Genomic DNA, 18134 nt, shown 5'->3' with positions numbered 1-18134 from the left:
TATTAATTATATTACTTTATATTACATTTATATATGTTATATATAATACATTTATTATATAATAATATAATATTTTTAATATTATCTATGCTTGCACAGACTGGGTGCTCAATCAGTTAGCAGCCTGATTTATTGTTGACTTAAACAGCTACAAAGCCTGTGAAACATTGGAAAATCCTCACAGATCAGAAATTCTGCATCAAAATCACCATACTAAATTTAAAGAAATACCATTTTTAAACTAAATCAAAATGATTTAAAAAACTTGAGACTTCATGTATGTGAGTTCTATGCACCAATCTTACAAGAGTCTAAACTTCACATTAAATATAGCAAAACATTTAATTTTCAACTTATGGTAGTAAACCAATTTTACTCTTTAGGCAAAGTCAGAAAGCAAAAAAGGAAAATCTATTGAATTATCTATATTTTAAGAAAATTTGCTTTTAATACAAAATTAGAAAAGCAAAAGAGCCAATCATTCACATATCAAAATCATAAGTCATCTGTTTCCTTCATTCTCCAATTTCTTCTAATATAATAGGTAAATTAATTCCAAAGGAAAGTTTAATTTACCTATCTATAGAATTAATTTAATTTTAAAATTTCATTTTGCTCTAAGTTCATTCATTATAAGCACTCCCAGAAGTCTACCTCAAAAACTTCTAGATTTAGAAACAAAAAGGTTTTGTTCTTCTCAAGATCTTGTTACTTAAAAACCACATATCACAATAGTTAGTTTTCAAATTAATCCCCAACTCACCAATTTACTTCAGAACTGTTCTTTTCTCCTTCAGTTAAATGAATTTCACCTAAATACCAGCCTCTACAGTATCCTAAAAGTTTTAGCACCACTTAAAGCTATTAAAATTAAAACTATTAAAGCTCCAAATCACACTAAGACTTTTGGGACACCCTGTATTCTAAGCCATATAAATACTAAGCCATATAAAAAACTAGGATAACTATGTGCTTAGAGAAGAGGTTATTATTTCTCCAAAAAATTAAAATGATAACAACAATAATAATATAAATAAAACTAAGATTATGCTGTTATTCTTTTCCAGCATGGCACTGTGCCAGTATTCAGTAAAGACCAGTGTCTACATAATGAAGAAATTCAACCAGCTTTCTAATATAATTTTACAAAATATTTTCCTACACCCCCATTTGCCTAATGCTTCCCTCTTTCCAGGTTTGGGTTATAAACATACCCTTATTTTAACTCTCATTTTATGTTTACTTCATTAAGTCCCCACTATGAATAAGGTTCTAGTTCTATCTCTGCCAGACAAGTAGGTATGGACAAATTATCTGATTCACTGAGATGAACTATTTCCTAGCCATAAAATGAAGGGGGTTGGACTAGTGATCTCTAAGTCTCTTATGGCTTTAAAATGCTGTGTTTCTCTATGATCCCACCATAGGTTAGTCAAATCCACCTTCCACCCAAATTTTAGGGCACTCATAAATATTATACCACATGGTCATATGCAAACAATTACAAGGAACCGGGTCAAAATCAAAGAAACTTGGGCAGCAAACTTAAAGTTCATATTTGTATTATATCTGCATTGAAAATATATATTTTATAGGCAAATAATTTTCTATTATCTTAATAGTACAGAAAGCACAGAAAAGGATGGAGGTTAACAACAGTAGGATACTAGGATTTATAACTAGAAGTGATCTAGGATTTAATCTTTGTAAACTTCCTAAGGTTGCACAAGTATGTCAAAAAAGGATGAGCCCAACAAAGGATTTTACAAGCCAGTGAAAATTACTACAGACAAGTATTTTATCAACTAGTATCAGGACTTGAAGAAATCCTAACAATGCTTACTTACATTGTTCTTTACTTCTCCTTGTTTCAGTGAATGGGAAGGATTCAACCAACAAAGTTCATGACAACAAGGTGCAGGATGGTGCTAGCAAAGAGGAAGTCAGCAAAAGCTCGTTCTGGAGAGATGCCCTGGAAATCTCCCTTGTTCTGTGGGTTGATCTGTATCCTCAAACAGACTGCAAAGGAGACAAAATGAGACATTATTGTCAAAAGACAGAAAAACAACTGGACTAAATAGAGTTAGAGGTGCGTAAAAACAGTAGTGTAGAACTCTCACATTTCCTAATGTAAGTTTCTAATAACTGAAAGATAGGGCAAAGAAAACAGAACAAGAAAAACAATTTATATCAAATAATTTATATCAAACCAATGTAGCTAAAAATTAGATGAGAAACATAAAAAATTGAAGCAAGTTTCTCTGATAAAGGTATTATTTCCAAGATATATAAGGAATTAAATCAACTATATAAGAATAAGAGCTATTCTCCCCTTGATAAATGGTCAAAGTATATTGGCATTTTCACAAAAAGAAAACCAAGCTATCAACAACCCCGTGAAAAATGATTCAAATCACTAATATCAGAGAAATACAAATTAAAACAATTCTTCAGGTTCTACCTCATGCCCATCAGTTTGTCAGAGACAAAAAGAAAATGATAACCGTTGGAAAGGCTTAAGGGGAAACAGGCACATTAATGGATGGTTGGTGTAGCCATAAAATGGTCCAGCCATTCTGGAAAACAATATGGAACCATGCCCAAGTCACTAAACTATGCATACCCAGGGATACCACTACTAGGCATATACCCTAAAGAGACCAAAGAAAGAGGAAAAAGCACCTTTATGTGCAAAAATATTTATAGCAGCTTTTCATAGCACAACAAACTGGAAACTAAAGGAGTAGTAATCAATTGGAGAATGGCTGAACAAATTATGGGATGTGAATGTAATGGAATATTATTAACATAAGAAATGATGAAACGGAGGGTTTCAAACAGACCTGGAAAATCTGCATGGACTGATGAAGAATGAGGTGAGCAGAAGTGGAAGAATAATTTATACAAGAACAACAACGATGTAGGGGGAAAAAAACTTAGAAAGATTTAAGAACTCTGATCAATGAAATGACCAACAACAATTTCAGAGGACCAATGATGAAGCAAGCTACCCAAGCTCTTGACAGAGAGGTGATGTACTTAGGTTGCAAGTCTGAGACATATATTTGTCAATATAACCAAAGAAGCAATTGACTATACAAATTTGGTATAAGGTTTTTGTTTTAAAACAGAGACATGGGAAAGAGGTGGGACAGAAAATAAAACTTTTGTTCCTTAAAAAAATTTTAAATTTTAACTAAAAATTTAATTTAAAAAAAATTTAGAGGCACTGGTGCAGTTGGAAAACACCTGACTAGAAATCGTTGAGACCTGAATTCTAGTCCTGTCTCTTCCATCATACTATTTGTGTGATGTTGGCTAAGTTGCTTTACCTCTCTGGACTTCAGCTTCCTCATTTAAAAAAATCAAGAGTTTGAACTAAATCTCAAAGGTATTTTCCAGCTCTGTAAATCAAGAGGACAAAAAGTCATTGTGAGAACCTGGATTCAAATCCTAGTTTTGCTACTTACATGACTCTGAGCAAGTCATAACCTCTCTGGACCTGTTTCCTAAACTGTAAAATGAAGAGACTAGACTGAACAACTCCTAAAGCCCCTACTAGCTCTAAATCTATAATCCTAAAAATATCAGTATTTGTGAAGCTAAGTCTATGCCAGTCTAGCCTCCCAAGTCCCTCCCATAAAAACCAACCAATAACGTTTTAAGTGGCTGCTTTGTGCCAGGAACTACACTGAAACCTGGGGACACAAAATCAAAATGGAAACTGTCCCTCTGTCCTCAAGGAAGCACATATATAAATATATACAAATAAACCGGGGTAAGGTAATTTCTTGGGAGAGGCACTTAAAATCCAAAAAGATCAGAAAAGACCTCACATAAGAGATGATACTGAATCTGGACTTGGAAGGAAAGCAGAGATTCTAAGGAACAAAGATAAGGAGGCAAAACATTCCATTCTTAGGAGATAGCTTGTGAATGAGGGTGGAATTTCATGTGTGAGGAACAGAAAAGGGTCAATATGACTGAACTGAAGAGTGAAGGAAAAGGATTATGTTCAATAAGCCCTGGAAGGCCATTGGTTGGAGACACGGTTTGAGGACTTTTAAATTCCTAACAGAGCATCCCTAACGAGGAAAGACACAACTTCTAGGAAGACAGGGCCAGAGCCAGTGGATAACAAAGCAGGATCAAACATGCAGCTCTTCCTGTAAAGGTTTATAACTAATCTTGAGGCTCTTTGTTCTCACTGAGTCAACGGGATTCTAGATGAGGGATAAGGAATAAATTTTCAGACATGGCCAAAGCATTGGTTTCTTTTTGCTTAACTGCTCCTACTTATTGTGAAAGAAGACATCTAAGAGGACTGGGGTAGAGGAGGACGGGGAAAGGAGGCACTGGGAAGTGAAAATGAAGGAAAAAACTACAGTTCAACACACAGTGTAGCCTAACGGATAGACAGCTAGATTTGGTGTCAGAAAGACCTTATTTGAAGTCCCACCTCTAAGACTAGCAGTGTAAAATACTCAAAGGTATTTTCCAGCTCTGTGGGAAAGTCATTTAACTTCTACATGTCTCACATCACACCTCTGACACTAGGTATGTGACCATGAACAAGCCACTTAACCTCAACACGTCTCAGGCAGTTACCTCCCTTGGGACTATGATCCTATGATCTAAGTCTCTCACAAACACATACACTTACAACACAAACATCATAAACACTTCTGCAGACATGTCAAAGACAACATCAAATTTGACAACCTTTGATTAAGTGCTATCTATGTACAAGGGACTACTCTACACTATTACAAGGAAATGTCATTTTGTCAGTTTGTGGCCTCTACCATCATCATCACAACTCCTTTGGCCATTCCGCTGAGCCCCTCCAAATTCTCCTGGGCTGTTTCTTGGCCTTTAGATACAGTAGCTTACCCGAATGGAGATAAGAGACTAAGCAAGTCCCTTCCTTCAGTAAACAATGCCAAGAAAACAATGTAAATGGAAAGAATGACCACAAAACAATCAAAAGCAAATGTTACAAAATTACAAAGAACAAGAAAGAGATAAGACACATTCCCTATGCCCTGGCAGAGGCAGGAGGTTCCGGGATAGGGAACGGTTGCATATATTTTCAGACTTTTGATAGACTGATCTGTTTTGCTGTTTTTTCCTCTTTCCCCTTTATAAAAAATATCTTTTGTTAAATGAGATGGCTCTCTAGAAGAGGAGGAAGAGAGATACTGGGAGAAATACAAGCTTATGTAAAAACAAATATCAATAAAAATGTATTTTTAAAAAGTCACTTCCCTCAAGGGTCTTACAATCTAGCAGGGGTTAAGTCATATACACAAATAACTATGATACAAGGTAAAATACATTAAGCTGCAAAGGACAGTTCAAAAAGCAGAGTGCAATAGACTGAAGGAGGAAAAGGATCATTTAACTGAGGGTGAAAGAGTAATAAGAAAATGGGATCAGATTATCTTTGTTGAGGTGAAAGCTAAGCCTCAAAGGATTCCAACAAGTAGAGTTGCATGGGTAAAAGGGAAGACACAGAATCAGAGAAAGGAGGGGCAAGAAGCTAAAGAATCATTGCATAGTTGTCTAGCTGAAACACAGTACACAAAAGAAAGTACCATGACACAAGGCTGGAAAGGTAAGCTACAGCAACTTTATATGCCAGGTGTATACATTTTATTTAATAGACAATGGGAAACCACTGAAGATTTTTAAACAGCAAAGATCACACCTGTGTATGAAATTAAAAATATTTAGAATGGATTGGATGGGGAGAGAACGGAGACAAAGAGACTAATTGGAAGGTAATTAGAATAATTCAAGCAATCAATCAGCAAGTATTATGTGCCTACTAGATGCAAGGCATGGTGTCAACCAGTCAGAATACAAGTAAAAAGGCAAGAAATAATGATCTGAATTAGGACAGCAGCAGCAGGAGATTAACGTAAGAGTTATTTCCAAACTGAAAGAGATCAAGTTGGACATGATGATTGCTCAAAGGTTAAAATTTGGATCAAATTAGAGAAAAATAAAAATGTGAGAAAAAGATACTGAGTGGTTTCACCCAGCCCTATTCAAATGAGTCTGATGCTTGGGTAAATAAGGGAAAATGAAAAAAGGCATAGTCTTTAATTGTGACTACTTCCTGCAAAGTTTAACCATTGTTAGTTAATCAATTACCACCAGCAAGAGGCAAATGAGTACACAAACCTCCGTAAGCAGCCAACACTTGAACTACTTGCCAAACAGAGAGAAATGGCCCTCAGAGGCAAAGGCAGCTTAGAAATATAAATTTATCTGTAGCGTTTTCACCACTGAGGATGATGGCAAAAAATAACCATACCGCCTCATAAAATAGCAGGATGAAAGTGAAAGTGGAAACAAATCTACAAAAAGACTGGCATGAGACCCAAACAAATCATCATAAGAACATTCATGGAAGAAACTGGCAAGAAGACAACAAACAAATGGAAAATGGAAAATGCATTCATCAGCATTTCTATAACCATCTATTTTCACTGTCAAGGACAATGTGAACCACACTACATTTGGATTCTAACACTTCAGTCCCTGATGTACTATACAAAGAAGCTGAAATGGGCCTTTAAAAATATGAATATACTGTGGTATATGGATGTAACAGAATACTACTGTACAGTAAGAAGTGATGGATAGGGGGGCGGAGCCAAGATGGCGGAGTGAAAGCAGTGACTTGCTTGAGCTCTCCCCCAAACCCCTCCAAATACCTACAAAAAATGGCTCTAAACAAATTCTAAAGCAGCAGAACCCACAAAAAGACAGAGTGGAACAAATTTCCAGCCCAAGACAGCCTGGATGGTTGACCAGAAAAGCATATCATGCTGGGCGGGAAGAGGAGCACAGTTCGGCATGGGCACACAGGCCACAGCAACCTGGAGCAGGCAGGAATCACAGGCAGCTGTGGCAGTTTCCAGACTCCTCAATCCACGAACGCCAAAGAGAACTTAGAAGGTCAGTGAGAAAAGTCAGTTTCTGTAGTGCTAAGAGAGGAATGCCAGGTCTCAGCTCCAGTTCCCCAAGAGCACAGCCCTGGGGTGGCAGCTGCCTCCTGAGCTTCCGACCCACAGAGTGAGGAGGAATTCAGTGGCTGATCAGAGGGCGATTGCAGGGATCTCTCTGCCAGTACTGAGGCAGGAATCTCTTGCTTTGCCCATGCTTGGATCTGGGTCACGTTTCTGGGTAGCGGTCCTGGGGTGAGGAGGAGCGCTGGCACAGTGGAGGTTGTAGTGGCTGTGGACAGGAAACCCTCCTCACAGTTACAAGACAGAAAGGAGTATTTGTGGTCACTAATAGATCACAGCACAGGCCAGGAAAGGAGTAAACACCTCGCCCCTTATCATACCACCTTGGAAGAATTGAAAATTTACAGGTCCCTACAAGTATCTCTGAAAATAGCTGTACAAACCCCCGAAGCTTGGGACAGTACATTCTCCACACTGGAAGCAGACTCTTACCTTAACAAAGAGTTTAAAACTCAAGTAATTGGCCAGGATCATGAGCAAGCAGCACACAAAAAGAGTCAGACTATATTCTCTTACTTTGGTGAAAAAGAAGATCAAAATATACAACCAGAAGGACAACAAAGTCAAAGCTCCTACGTCCAAAGCCTCCAAGAAAAAAATGAATCAGTCCCAGGCCTTGGAAAAGCTCAAAAGGGATTTTGAGAAGCAAGTAAGAGAAGCAGAGGAAAAACTGGGAATAGAAATGAGAGTGATGCAAGAAAATCAAGAAAAACAAGTCAACAGCTTGCTAAAGGAAACCCAAAAAAATACTGAAGAAAATAACACCTTAAAAAATAGCCTAACCCAACTGGCAAAAGAGGTCCAAAAAGCCAATGAGGACAAGAATGCCCTAAAAAGACAAAGTGGCCAAATGGAAAAGGAAGTCCAAAAGATTACTGAAAAAAATACTTCCTTAAAAATTAGAATAGAGCAATTGGAAGCTAGTGACTTTATGAGAAATCAAGACACTGTAAAACAAATCCAAAAGAATGAAAAAAATAGAAGACAATGTGAAATATCTCATTGGAAAAACTGACCTGGAAAATAGATCCAGGAGACAGAATTTAAAAATTATTGGACTATCTGAAAGCCATGATCAAAAAAGGAGCCTAGACATCATCTTTCAAGAAATTATCAAGGAAAACTGCCCTGATATAGTAGAACCAGAGGGCAAAATAGAAATTGAAAGAACCCACAGATCTCCCCCTGAAAGAGATCCCCAAAGGAAAACTCCTAGGAATATTGTAGCCAAATTCCAGAGTTCCCAGGTCAAGGAGAAAATATTACAAGATGCCAGAAAGAAACAATTCAAGTACTGTGGAAACACAATCAGGAGAACACAAGATTTAGCAGCTTCTACATTAAGGGACCACAGGGCATGGAATATGATATTCTGGAGGGCAAAGGAGATAGGATTACAACCAAGAATATAACCTACCCAGCAAAACTAAGTATAATCTTTCAGGGGAAAAAATGGTCATTCAGTGAAATAGAGGACTTTCAAGCATTCTTGATGAAAAGACCAGAGCTGAATAGAAAATCTGACTTTCAAATACAAGACTCAAGTGGAACGTGAAGAGGTAAACAGGAAAGAGAAATCATAAGAGAATTATTAAGGTTGAACTGTTTACATTCCTGCATGGAAAGATGATATTTGTAACTCATGAGACCTTTGTCAGTATTAGGGTAGTTGGAGGAAAAAAATTATATGCAGACAGATAGATAGATAGATGGCACAGGGTGAGCTGAAGACTAAGGGGTCATATCTGGAGAATAAAATTAAGGGATTAGAGAGGATTATACTCAGAGAAGAAAGGGAAAGATAGAATGGGGTAGATCATCTCACAAAAAAAAAACAGAAAAGAAAAGGCTCTTACAATGGAGGGGAAACAGGGGAAGGTGAGAGGGAATGAGTGAATCTTATTCCCATAAGATTTGGTTTAAGGAGGGAATAACATACACATTCAATTGGGTACGGAAATCTGTCTTACCCTACAGTAAAACGGGGAGAAGGGGACAAGAGAGCAGGGGGATGATAGAGATGAGGGTAGACTGGGAAAGAAGGTAATCAGAAGCAAATACTTCTGAGGAGAGACAGGGTCAAAAGAAAGAATAGAATAAATGGGAGGGCAGGATAGGATTAAGGGAAATAGAGTTAGTTTTTCACAACAGGGCTACTATGGAAGTGTTTTGCATAACTGTACATGTATAACCTATATTGAGTTGTTTGCCTTTTCAATGAGGGTGGGTGGGGAGGGAGGAAGGGAGAAAATTTGAAACCTAAAGTTTTTGAAAACATATGTTTAAAAAAATGTTTTCACATACTACTGGGAAGTAAGAAATACAGGAAATGGGGTACAGAAGTCTACCCTGCCCTACAGGAAAATAGAAGGGGAAAAGAGATAAGAGAAGGGGGGAAAAAATAGAAGAGAGAACAGACTAGGGGAAAGGATATTCAGAATGCATGCCATCTTGGGGTGGGGGGAGGGGTGAGATGGGGTGAAAATTTGAAACTCAAAATCTTGTGGAAATAAATACTGAAAACTAAAATAAACTTATAAAAATAGATAAATAAATATAAATTAAAATAAAAATAAAAAAGAAGTGATGGATATCATTTTCTATTCTTTGTTACAAGGGATGGCACTCTGAAGGGGGAAGGAGGACATACTTGAAAATAAAGGCAAGATAAAAACAAAAGATATCAATAGTTTTTTTTTAAAGACAAAATATTAAAGGAATTCAGAGAAACACGGGGAGATTTGTATGAATGCAGAATGACGTAAGCAGAATCAGGAATACAATACACACAATGAATATAATAATGTAAATGAAAAGGACACTAAATGGAAGCTGAACTCAGTAACTACAATGACCAACTTTGATCCCAGAGAACTGATTATGGAACATTCTTCCCTACTCTCAGAAGAAAGGTGGGGGCTAATGGGGCAGAATATTACATATACTCTCAGAAGCAACTGATGTATTGGTAGCCTTTACTAAACTTTTTCTTTGTTGTAAGAAGCAGCGTTGGGGGTGGAGGAGAATAAGAGGAATACAGGTTACATCCAGAAATGACTGTGATGTGAAAACATAATTTATCTATTGAAGCTGGGAAAAGTAATTGTCCAGATATTAAATACATACTGAAGATGCACAATCTCGAAAGAACTGAAGGCTGATTTTTTTTTCGGGTGAGGCAATCAGGGTTAAGTGACTTGCCCAGAGGCCATATCTGAACTCAGATCCTCCTGAATCCAGGGCCAGAGCTCTATCCACTGTGCCACCTAGCTGCCCTGGGCTGATCATTTTTCACAAGGTACCTGAGAGAGTATCCGGGTATTTGTTCTCTCCCCCAATAGACTTATGAGCTCCTTAGGAAAAAGGACTGTCTTTTGCCTTTCTTTGTATCCTCGGTGCTAGCACCATGTCTGGCACATAGCAGGCACTTAATAAAAGCTTATTCATGATTGCACATGTACAGCCTATATCAGATTGCTTTCAGCCTTGAGGAAGGGGGAGGAAAGAGAGAGAGAAAAATTGGAACAAAATCTCAAAAAAAATGAAGGTTGAAAACTATCTTCATGCATAATTGGAAAAAATAAAATACTATTTACAATAAATAAATTTTAAAATGCTGGCTGCACTGGAAAAAGGAGATACTGAAAGAAGTTAAGACCAGTTGTGAGGCAATTATAATATGTAGTTTGGACAAAAGGTGAGAACAATCTGAATTAGGGTGGTGGGAGTATAAGTGAAGAGTCTAAGTGCAAGAGATATCACAGAGGTATCACTGCCAGCAACCAGCAACTGGTTAAATATGGTGAGTTGAGGAAGGAAGAGGAGTCAAGCATGATTAAAGCCCAGGTACCCTGAAGGACAGTGGTATCAATAATAAAAATTAGGAAGTTGGGGGAAGGGGCAGAGTTCTGTTCAGTTTTGGGCAGGATTGTTTCAGGGTCTGGCACATAGTAGGCCCTTAATAAAAACCTGCTTAATGATATGTTGACTTTGAAGTCTTCAAGGGACCTCTCAGTGGAGATATGTCCAGGATGCATTTGCAGATGTGCAGGCAGCTCAAAGGAGAAACTGTGCTGTTCACATAGATTTGGGCGTCATTTGCATAGAAGTGAAACCATGAGAATAAGGGAGATTAGACGAAGACAAAATATAGGGGGGAAAAAAACACAGAAGGCCTTTGACAGGAGAATGATGAACTAGGGAAGCAGACAAAAAAAAATCCAATCAGATGAATAGGAGAACCAGAAGATTTAAGTGACACAGAAGAATAACCACAAGGGGGTAAGGTAAAGTCTGAAATGTTATAGGAAGATCAAAAAGAATGAATGGGGTGGGGGGAACCTATGGAACAGACATTTTATATAGAAGTGTGAGGCCTTAGTCAAGCAATCTAATTAGTTACCCACATCTGCTGTCATGGGCGAGGAGACATCAGGAAATAAAGCTACCTACCATCCTTCTTCCTCCCACTCTAGAAGCATGGGGTAAAGAAATGTCCAGCATGAAATTTCCAGCAAAAGGTTAGGTTGAAAGAAAAAGACAAAGCAGATGCAGCCTGCCAAAAGAAAGGCTAGGGCCAAAAAACCATGGAAGCTTTTGTGGTAATGGGCTAGGCTCTGACAAATACAAAGACAAAAATGAAAATCTCTACTTTCAAGTGTATGTTAAGAGCTTAATAATCTTTCAAACAACTGTTTATTGAACTAAGTTGAAAATTCATCTACAATGATGACATATACATAAAGTAATTTATCTTGATCCTCAAGGAAAAAGTTGTTTTCTTCCTCAAAGAAATGGAGGAGTTTCTACACTATAACTCTTTTGACATCAGCATCAAAGTATCAAAAGCCATCAGTAACTATGCAAGGCACCATGATGAGATACTTCAATGGATCCATAAATTCAACGAAGAAGTTATTCTTTCATAGTACAGACAGCAATATACATCCATGCCCTCCCATCTCATGCAATTATTATCCAAGTCATCCCAACAGTCTCTAGGGAGGACCTACCCAACATATTGGAGGCCTTCCCTAGTTCTTCTAAAATCAAAAGAGTGCCAGTACAACATTCAGCTGTCCATTTCATTCCTTACTTTTGCTATGTGACTCAACCACTCCCTCTTTTATTATTATCTGAATGATACCTTATTACGTTTCTTGTACAACAGTGATCGCTGATAATACAATGCAACCATGACTATCTCCATTGCTCTGGGTCACTCACAATTTTGTTTTTTTGAAAATCATAACTACTTCGTCATATAGAGTGACTGGGAAAATAAACATGAATCGGGGCAGCAAAGCAGACTGCAATAGATCCTCTTCAATGTAATTTCCACCAACAAAACCATATCTATTTCTGATGCTATACTTGACAACACAAGGACTTTAATGGCAATAACTCTCTTTCTGGGTCTATAGTAGCCATGACTGAAAGGCCTATAGAAGCTTTCCAGGATGATGGCTCTGGAAGCCAGAATGAGATGGAAAAAGGACCAGTAGTCTAGAGGCTGCTGAAACTCCAACAGCTGTCAGCAGTTAGGTATTAGTAGGGGTAAAAAAAAAAGGTTGGTCCTTTCTCTACAGTACCTGCTTCTCTCATTGATGGCTACAGAGACTGAGCTAGTACTACTATTCCCAAGGTTCTTTGAGTTCTGGGTACTGGGCTATCTCCAGAGGACTGAGAGTAAGGGGTGGTTGTGGTGTTTGTGGTAGTTTAACCTGCTCGGCACAATGCCACCTCCTGTCTCTCCTCCAGGGCGTGCTGCTACTTCAGGCTTGCCTGCCCAGCATTATCTCTGCAGTTGCATAAATTTAGAATTCTTATATTCGCTTAACACTTGAGTGGGAGACAACTGAACAGAGAGCAAGCCCTAAAAAAAGCTGCACTTTGCTCTACTGACTAAAATGCTTTTTTGTCAAACAATAATCACAGTAACACTTCATATTCTCTATACCTTTCAGGCAACTACCTGTGACTATAAAGATGTGACAGACTCTAGAATGTTCATAAAAGACTGCCTGTTCCCTTTCAGTATTTCCATCAAGGATACTATCCTTAGACACATGTGTAGAATATTTTCATAAGGATTTTATAGACATGAGAAAGTAGGAATATATCAGTCAGTACTTAACCTTTTTTTTGTCTTGCCTCCCCTTTTTCAGCATTAATAGTGCTGTGATTTTTTTTCATTCTTTTGTCTTCTTCTGAATATACTTAAAAATCAATTTCTCACTGCTTTCAAAACTGTGTCAACTCAAGCATGAATATATGTTCTAGACATCTTAAGTAAGGTCTCTTCACAGCTTCATCTTCCTTTAAGTGGCATCTTCACCACACCATGAAGGTATGTTTTCCCAAAATATCCTTGTAATGAGAAAAAATAACCGTATTACTTAAAAAAGAAAGTCTGCCTAAGGCCAAAAGGGCTCTCACTGACAACTAGGAAAGAGCAACCTACTAACATCTAACCCAAAAGTCAGGGAACTTCAAATCACTGTTTCTACAAAGCCTATTATGATGAAAACCAAAGTTTTCCACAATCTTTTTAGTGACCTACTCAAATTTATTATTATGAGATCAGAGTTGGCTAATGTCTTAATTAAGAGAAGCCAACTAAAAACACACTGTGGATCAGGTTTTACTAAAGAAAAAATGAGAAGAGTCTGATAGCCACAATCTGACCACCTGATCTAAAAAGTATTAGGTCAGTAACATTAATTTCACTTGTAGCCATAGAAATCATCCCTGGGCATCACAAATGTGATTAATGACACCAAAGGACATACTATACTTCTTATCACAAGAACCTCTACAAAGTCTTCAGTTCAACAGTCCATCCAGCTTTTTAGATTCAAACAGAGCTGCCTGGTGGTTCTCATATTCACAAGTTAGAAAACAAAAGACTGAGATTACTTCAAGTACAGTGGTATCCAAACTTGTCTGAACACATACCAATATTTAAGTATATTTATATATTTTTAAGTATGTACTTAAGCCACACTTTACCAATAATTAACCACATTATAAAACTTAAGCAAAATAATAATTAAAAAAGGATGAGGTAAAGATGAAAAAAAAATCTGATCCTAGAGTCACAGTTACTCTGACCTCTGAACAAGAAAGCAGAACCCACAAATGAGAGGTGCTTTGGGTGTCTGAGTTGGAATAGGTTATAACTGCTCTGGAGGCCAGTCAGGGAGAGAGCAGAGTGAGGGAGCAATTAGAGGGGGTAGAATTGTGGTAAAGACAAATGCATTGAGAGTAGGGCAAAATGCCCTATCCTCCCATCCTCCAATGGCCCCCTTTGTATTGTTTTATGGTCCCTACTTTGAAGGCCACTGGTCTAGAGAATAGACCAGAGCTATGAAAAATGGCTTCAGATTGTCTTATTATTATAAGACAGACTTATTACAAGGAAAGTGATAAGAAATGACTGCATCTGTCTTTAAAACCATACTAGCCAAGGAATCTCTGGAACTAACTTCTTTCATATATAAAATGAAAGGAATGTTATTAGACGACTTCAGAGGCCCCCTCTAGCTCTAGATTTATGATCCTATGAAATAAAACTCTGGATTCTGGTTAGATACAGAAGACTATTTAAACTGTAAACTCTATTATTGAGTGCTAAACTAGGTTATTGTGGAAAAGAAATGGATGCTTTTCTCTAAAGATATCAAAGAATAGAATAAATCCTCATTTGCTACAATGGTCTGGAAAAATGAAAATAAACTACCTCCGAGGTCTCTTCAAACTCCAGATCCTTGGAACAACATTGGACATTGATAATCTGATGATCCAAAGAAAGAAGTGAATATAAGAATCATCCTATGAAAATACTCTGGGGGTTCAATCAAACCCAATACTTATATATTCTAGCTGTCATCAAGGTAGTAAAGCAACTTATTTTTGTCAACAGGCTCAAACACACCAGGATTTGTGCAACTCTGGTACCATTCTTCTGTAGATGAAAAGTTGTAGATTAATTTCTAAATTATCCATGCTACTCAATTCATACAAAAAACAAGAATACATGGTGGTAATGGGAACACAGAAAATTGTATGCTCCTTTAAGTTCGACATATCACTACCACATCTTTACCCTACTTAAAAACATCTAATAACTTCCCATCAATTATAAAATCAAACCCAAATTGCCTGGACCCTGGAATAAAGACTCTCTACAACATGGCTCCAATTTCCCTCTCCAGCCCTAAATCTTTAAACACTCCATTACACAAAGTGGAGACTCCAACCAAATGGATGTACTCACCTGCTCTCCAAACGTATTTTGTGCATTTCTACCTGGGTCCTCTCAACCAAGAACACTCACCTCCTTTCTCTTTATCCTTCCACTTTTCCTTTAATGTTCCCAAGCTTTCTAATTTAGGTCTTTTTTACATTGTACCATCTGGCTTAGTTATTTCCTTCACCTTTAAGATGTCACCTTATACAGCTCATTCCCAAATTTTTATCCTCCTCCTCTAATTTCTCCACAGAACTACAGTCCTTATTTGTTGCATGGTTCTATACCTAGATGTCCTTCAAACACATGTCTAAAACAGAACTCTTCTCCATATCCCAACCTGTCCTTCAATGTTCTTGAGTTCATGAGACCATCAATTCTCCGAGGCACCAGTCTCAAGAGTTAATACCTGCCTCTTCCCTGGCTTCATCTCCTCACCTAGACTACTACAATGATCTAATTGGTCTTCCCGCCTTAAACTTCCTTGAGGAAAGTTTCCTTTTCAAAACATTCTTTCAGTAGTTTTTTCAGTAGTTCTGATCTTTTTTTATTCTGAACTTAAACACCAAATAAAATGGGTATCTCCACATACATACAATAACAGAAGACATTTGTACATGAAACTAAGGATCTCTATTGTATTCTGCCTGCTTTTTCTTTTGAATATTAAAAAAACACAAGATCTAATTTTCAAAGTTGGACTACTTATCTGTGAGTCTTTCTGGCCTACTATTCTTCTCTGCATTTTTTAAAAATGCTGCAATAATCCTCTTTTCTTTTTCTTTTTTTTTTTTGCTATCCTACCCTACCCCTTCTCTTCTCCCTCCCACTCTGTCTCTAAATAGAAACAAGTAAAATAGGCCTTGTAAATATGCATAGTCAAGTAAAACAAATTCCCACACTAGCTATGTTTAAAAACATGTCTTATTCTATATCCTGGGTCCATTAACTTTGTATGAGAAGCAGATAGCATGTTTCATCATTCGTCCTCTAGATTCATTATTGCATTGATCAGAATTCTTAAGTCTTTCAAAGTTGTTTGTCTTCATAATGTTATTATATAAGTCATTCTAGTCCTGCTCACTGCACTATGCATCAAGTCATATAAGTCCTCCCAGGGTTTCTCAGAAACCATGTCACCATTTCTTAGAGCATATTTCATCATACTCATATAACATAATTTGTTCAGTAATTCTCCAATGATGGGCACTCCCTTAGTTTCCAGTTCTCTACCACTAGAAAAAGAGCCCTATAAAAATTTTTGTACATATGGGTCCTTTTCTTCTCTCTGTGATCTCTTTGTTGTATAACCTAGAGTGGTATCATTGGGTCAAAAGGTAGTGATTTTGGGGTCTGGTTCCAGACTGCTTTCCAGAACAGGTGGACAAATTCACAGCTATACCAACAGTGAAAACAATATATTCAATTTCCTGAAGTCCTTCCAACAACTGTCATTTTCCTTTATTGTCAACTTTGCTAATATACTTAGGGTGTGAAGTGGAACCTCAAAGATTTTAATTTGCATTTCTCTATTAGTGAGTTAGAGCATTTTTTTCATTTGGTTGTTTATAGCCTGAATTTCTTCCTTTGATCCTTTAATTACTGGCAAATGACTTTTCTTCTTATGAATCTGTTCCTTCAGATATAAGATCTTTTTCAGATAAACTTGCTACAAAGATTTTTTTAATTACCTGTTTCCTTTCTAATTTTAGATGCATTTCTAAATATATATATATGTATATATATTTTTTTCTCCCTACTACTGCCCAAATAATCTTCCTAATACATTGCTATGAGCATGTCATTCCACTACTAAAAAATCTTCACTAGTTCACAATTGCCTATTAAATAAGAAATAAACTCCCAATCCTTTCAAGGCCTACTACATAACCAGGTCTCATTCTACTTGCCCAACCTCACCTCACACTACTCCTCATTGTATTTTTAATAGTCTAGCAAAATGAGATTAGTCTTCACTCCTCATTCTTGCTCTACCTTCTGCCATCTTTATGCTTTTGTTCATATCATATCCCCTAAGTGAAAAAGACTACTCTCCTTCTTCATCTCTAAGTCCCTCCATTTCCTCAAAGCCCAATTCACATTTCAATTCAATGAACCCTTTCCTGAATTACTTAGCACTCCTCCCCACCTCATCCACCCTAACACCCTCATAAAGACATCTATCTTCTCCTACTGCTCTTCAAATTTTTCATAGGACTTTGCCAATTTCTCTTCTGCTCCTATTATATTCTACCTCGAATCACAATAGTTATTTGAACATAGGTCCTGTGACTTCCATTCTACCATGTTACGCAGCCTCCTAGATATGGTAGCCCACCCCACACATATATACTCTGGTTGTTGTTGTTGTTTTTCAGGTGTCTAAGTCTTCACGACCCCATCCTTAGAGTTTTCTGAGCAAGGATACTGGCATGGTTTGCCATTTCCAGTTCATTTTACCAATGAGGAAACTAAGGCAAACAGGGTTAAGTGACTTGCCCAGAGTTACACAGCTAGAAAGTGTATGAAGCCAGATATGAACTCAGGAAGATAAGTCTTCCTGACTCCAGGCCCTGCACTCTATCCATTGTGCCACCAAACTGCCTGTGTACATTCTTAAATGACTATAAACTCACAGAGGACAAAGTGTGCCATTTTTCATCTTAGAGTCCCTAACTGCTTAGTATAAATGTTTGTTAGCAATATTCCAAGAGCCAGTTCAAATCTCACCACCTCTATATGAGCTTCTCACCCTCACTATACTATAGATCCAGTGATTTCTCACTGTCCTCTGAATTCCATCTGTAACTCCCATTTAATATTTATCATCCATTACTGTGTAT

The 18134-nt window shown here is 37.3% G+C and overlaps 1 protein-coding gene across 1 annotated transcript in view; it reads right to left on the bottom strand.

The window, feature by feature from the left end:
• DAD1 (defender against cell death 1) overlaps nucleotides 1-18134 on the bottom strand; it is a 37046-nt gene that overhangs the window by 8538 nt on the left and 10374 nt on the right. The window contains exon 2 of the mRNA XM_021007507.2: nucleotides 1848-2019. Within this exon, the coding sequence (XP_020863166.1) occupies nucleotides 1889-2019 (131 nt within the window). The 3' untranslated portion in view covers nucleotides 1848-1888. The remainder of the gene's footprint in view (nucleotides 1-1847; nucleotides 2020-18134) is intronic.

Source organism: Phascolarctos cinereus, unplaced genomic scaffold, assembly GCF_003287225.1.
Source record: "Phascolarctos cinereus isolate Bilbo 61053 unplaced genomic scaffold, phaCin_HiC Scaffold_3;HRSCAF=262, whole genome shotgun sequence".
In the NCBI taxonomy this organism is placed as follows: Eukaryota; Metazoa; Chordata; class Mammalia; order Diprotodontia; family Phascolarctidae; genus Phascolarctos; species Phascolarctos cinereus.
This window is presented reverse-complemented; position numbering and strand designations above follow the sequence as displayed.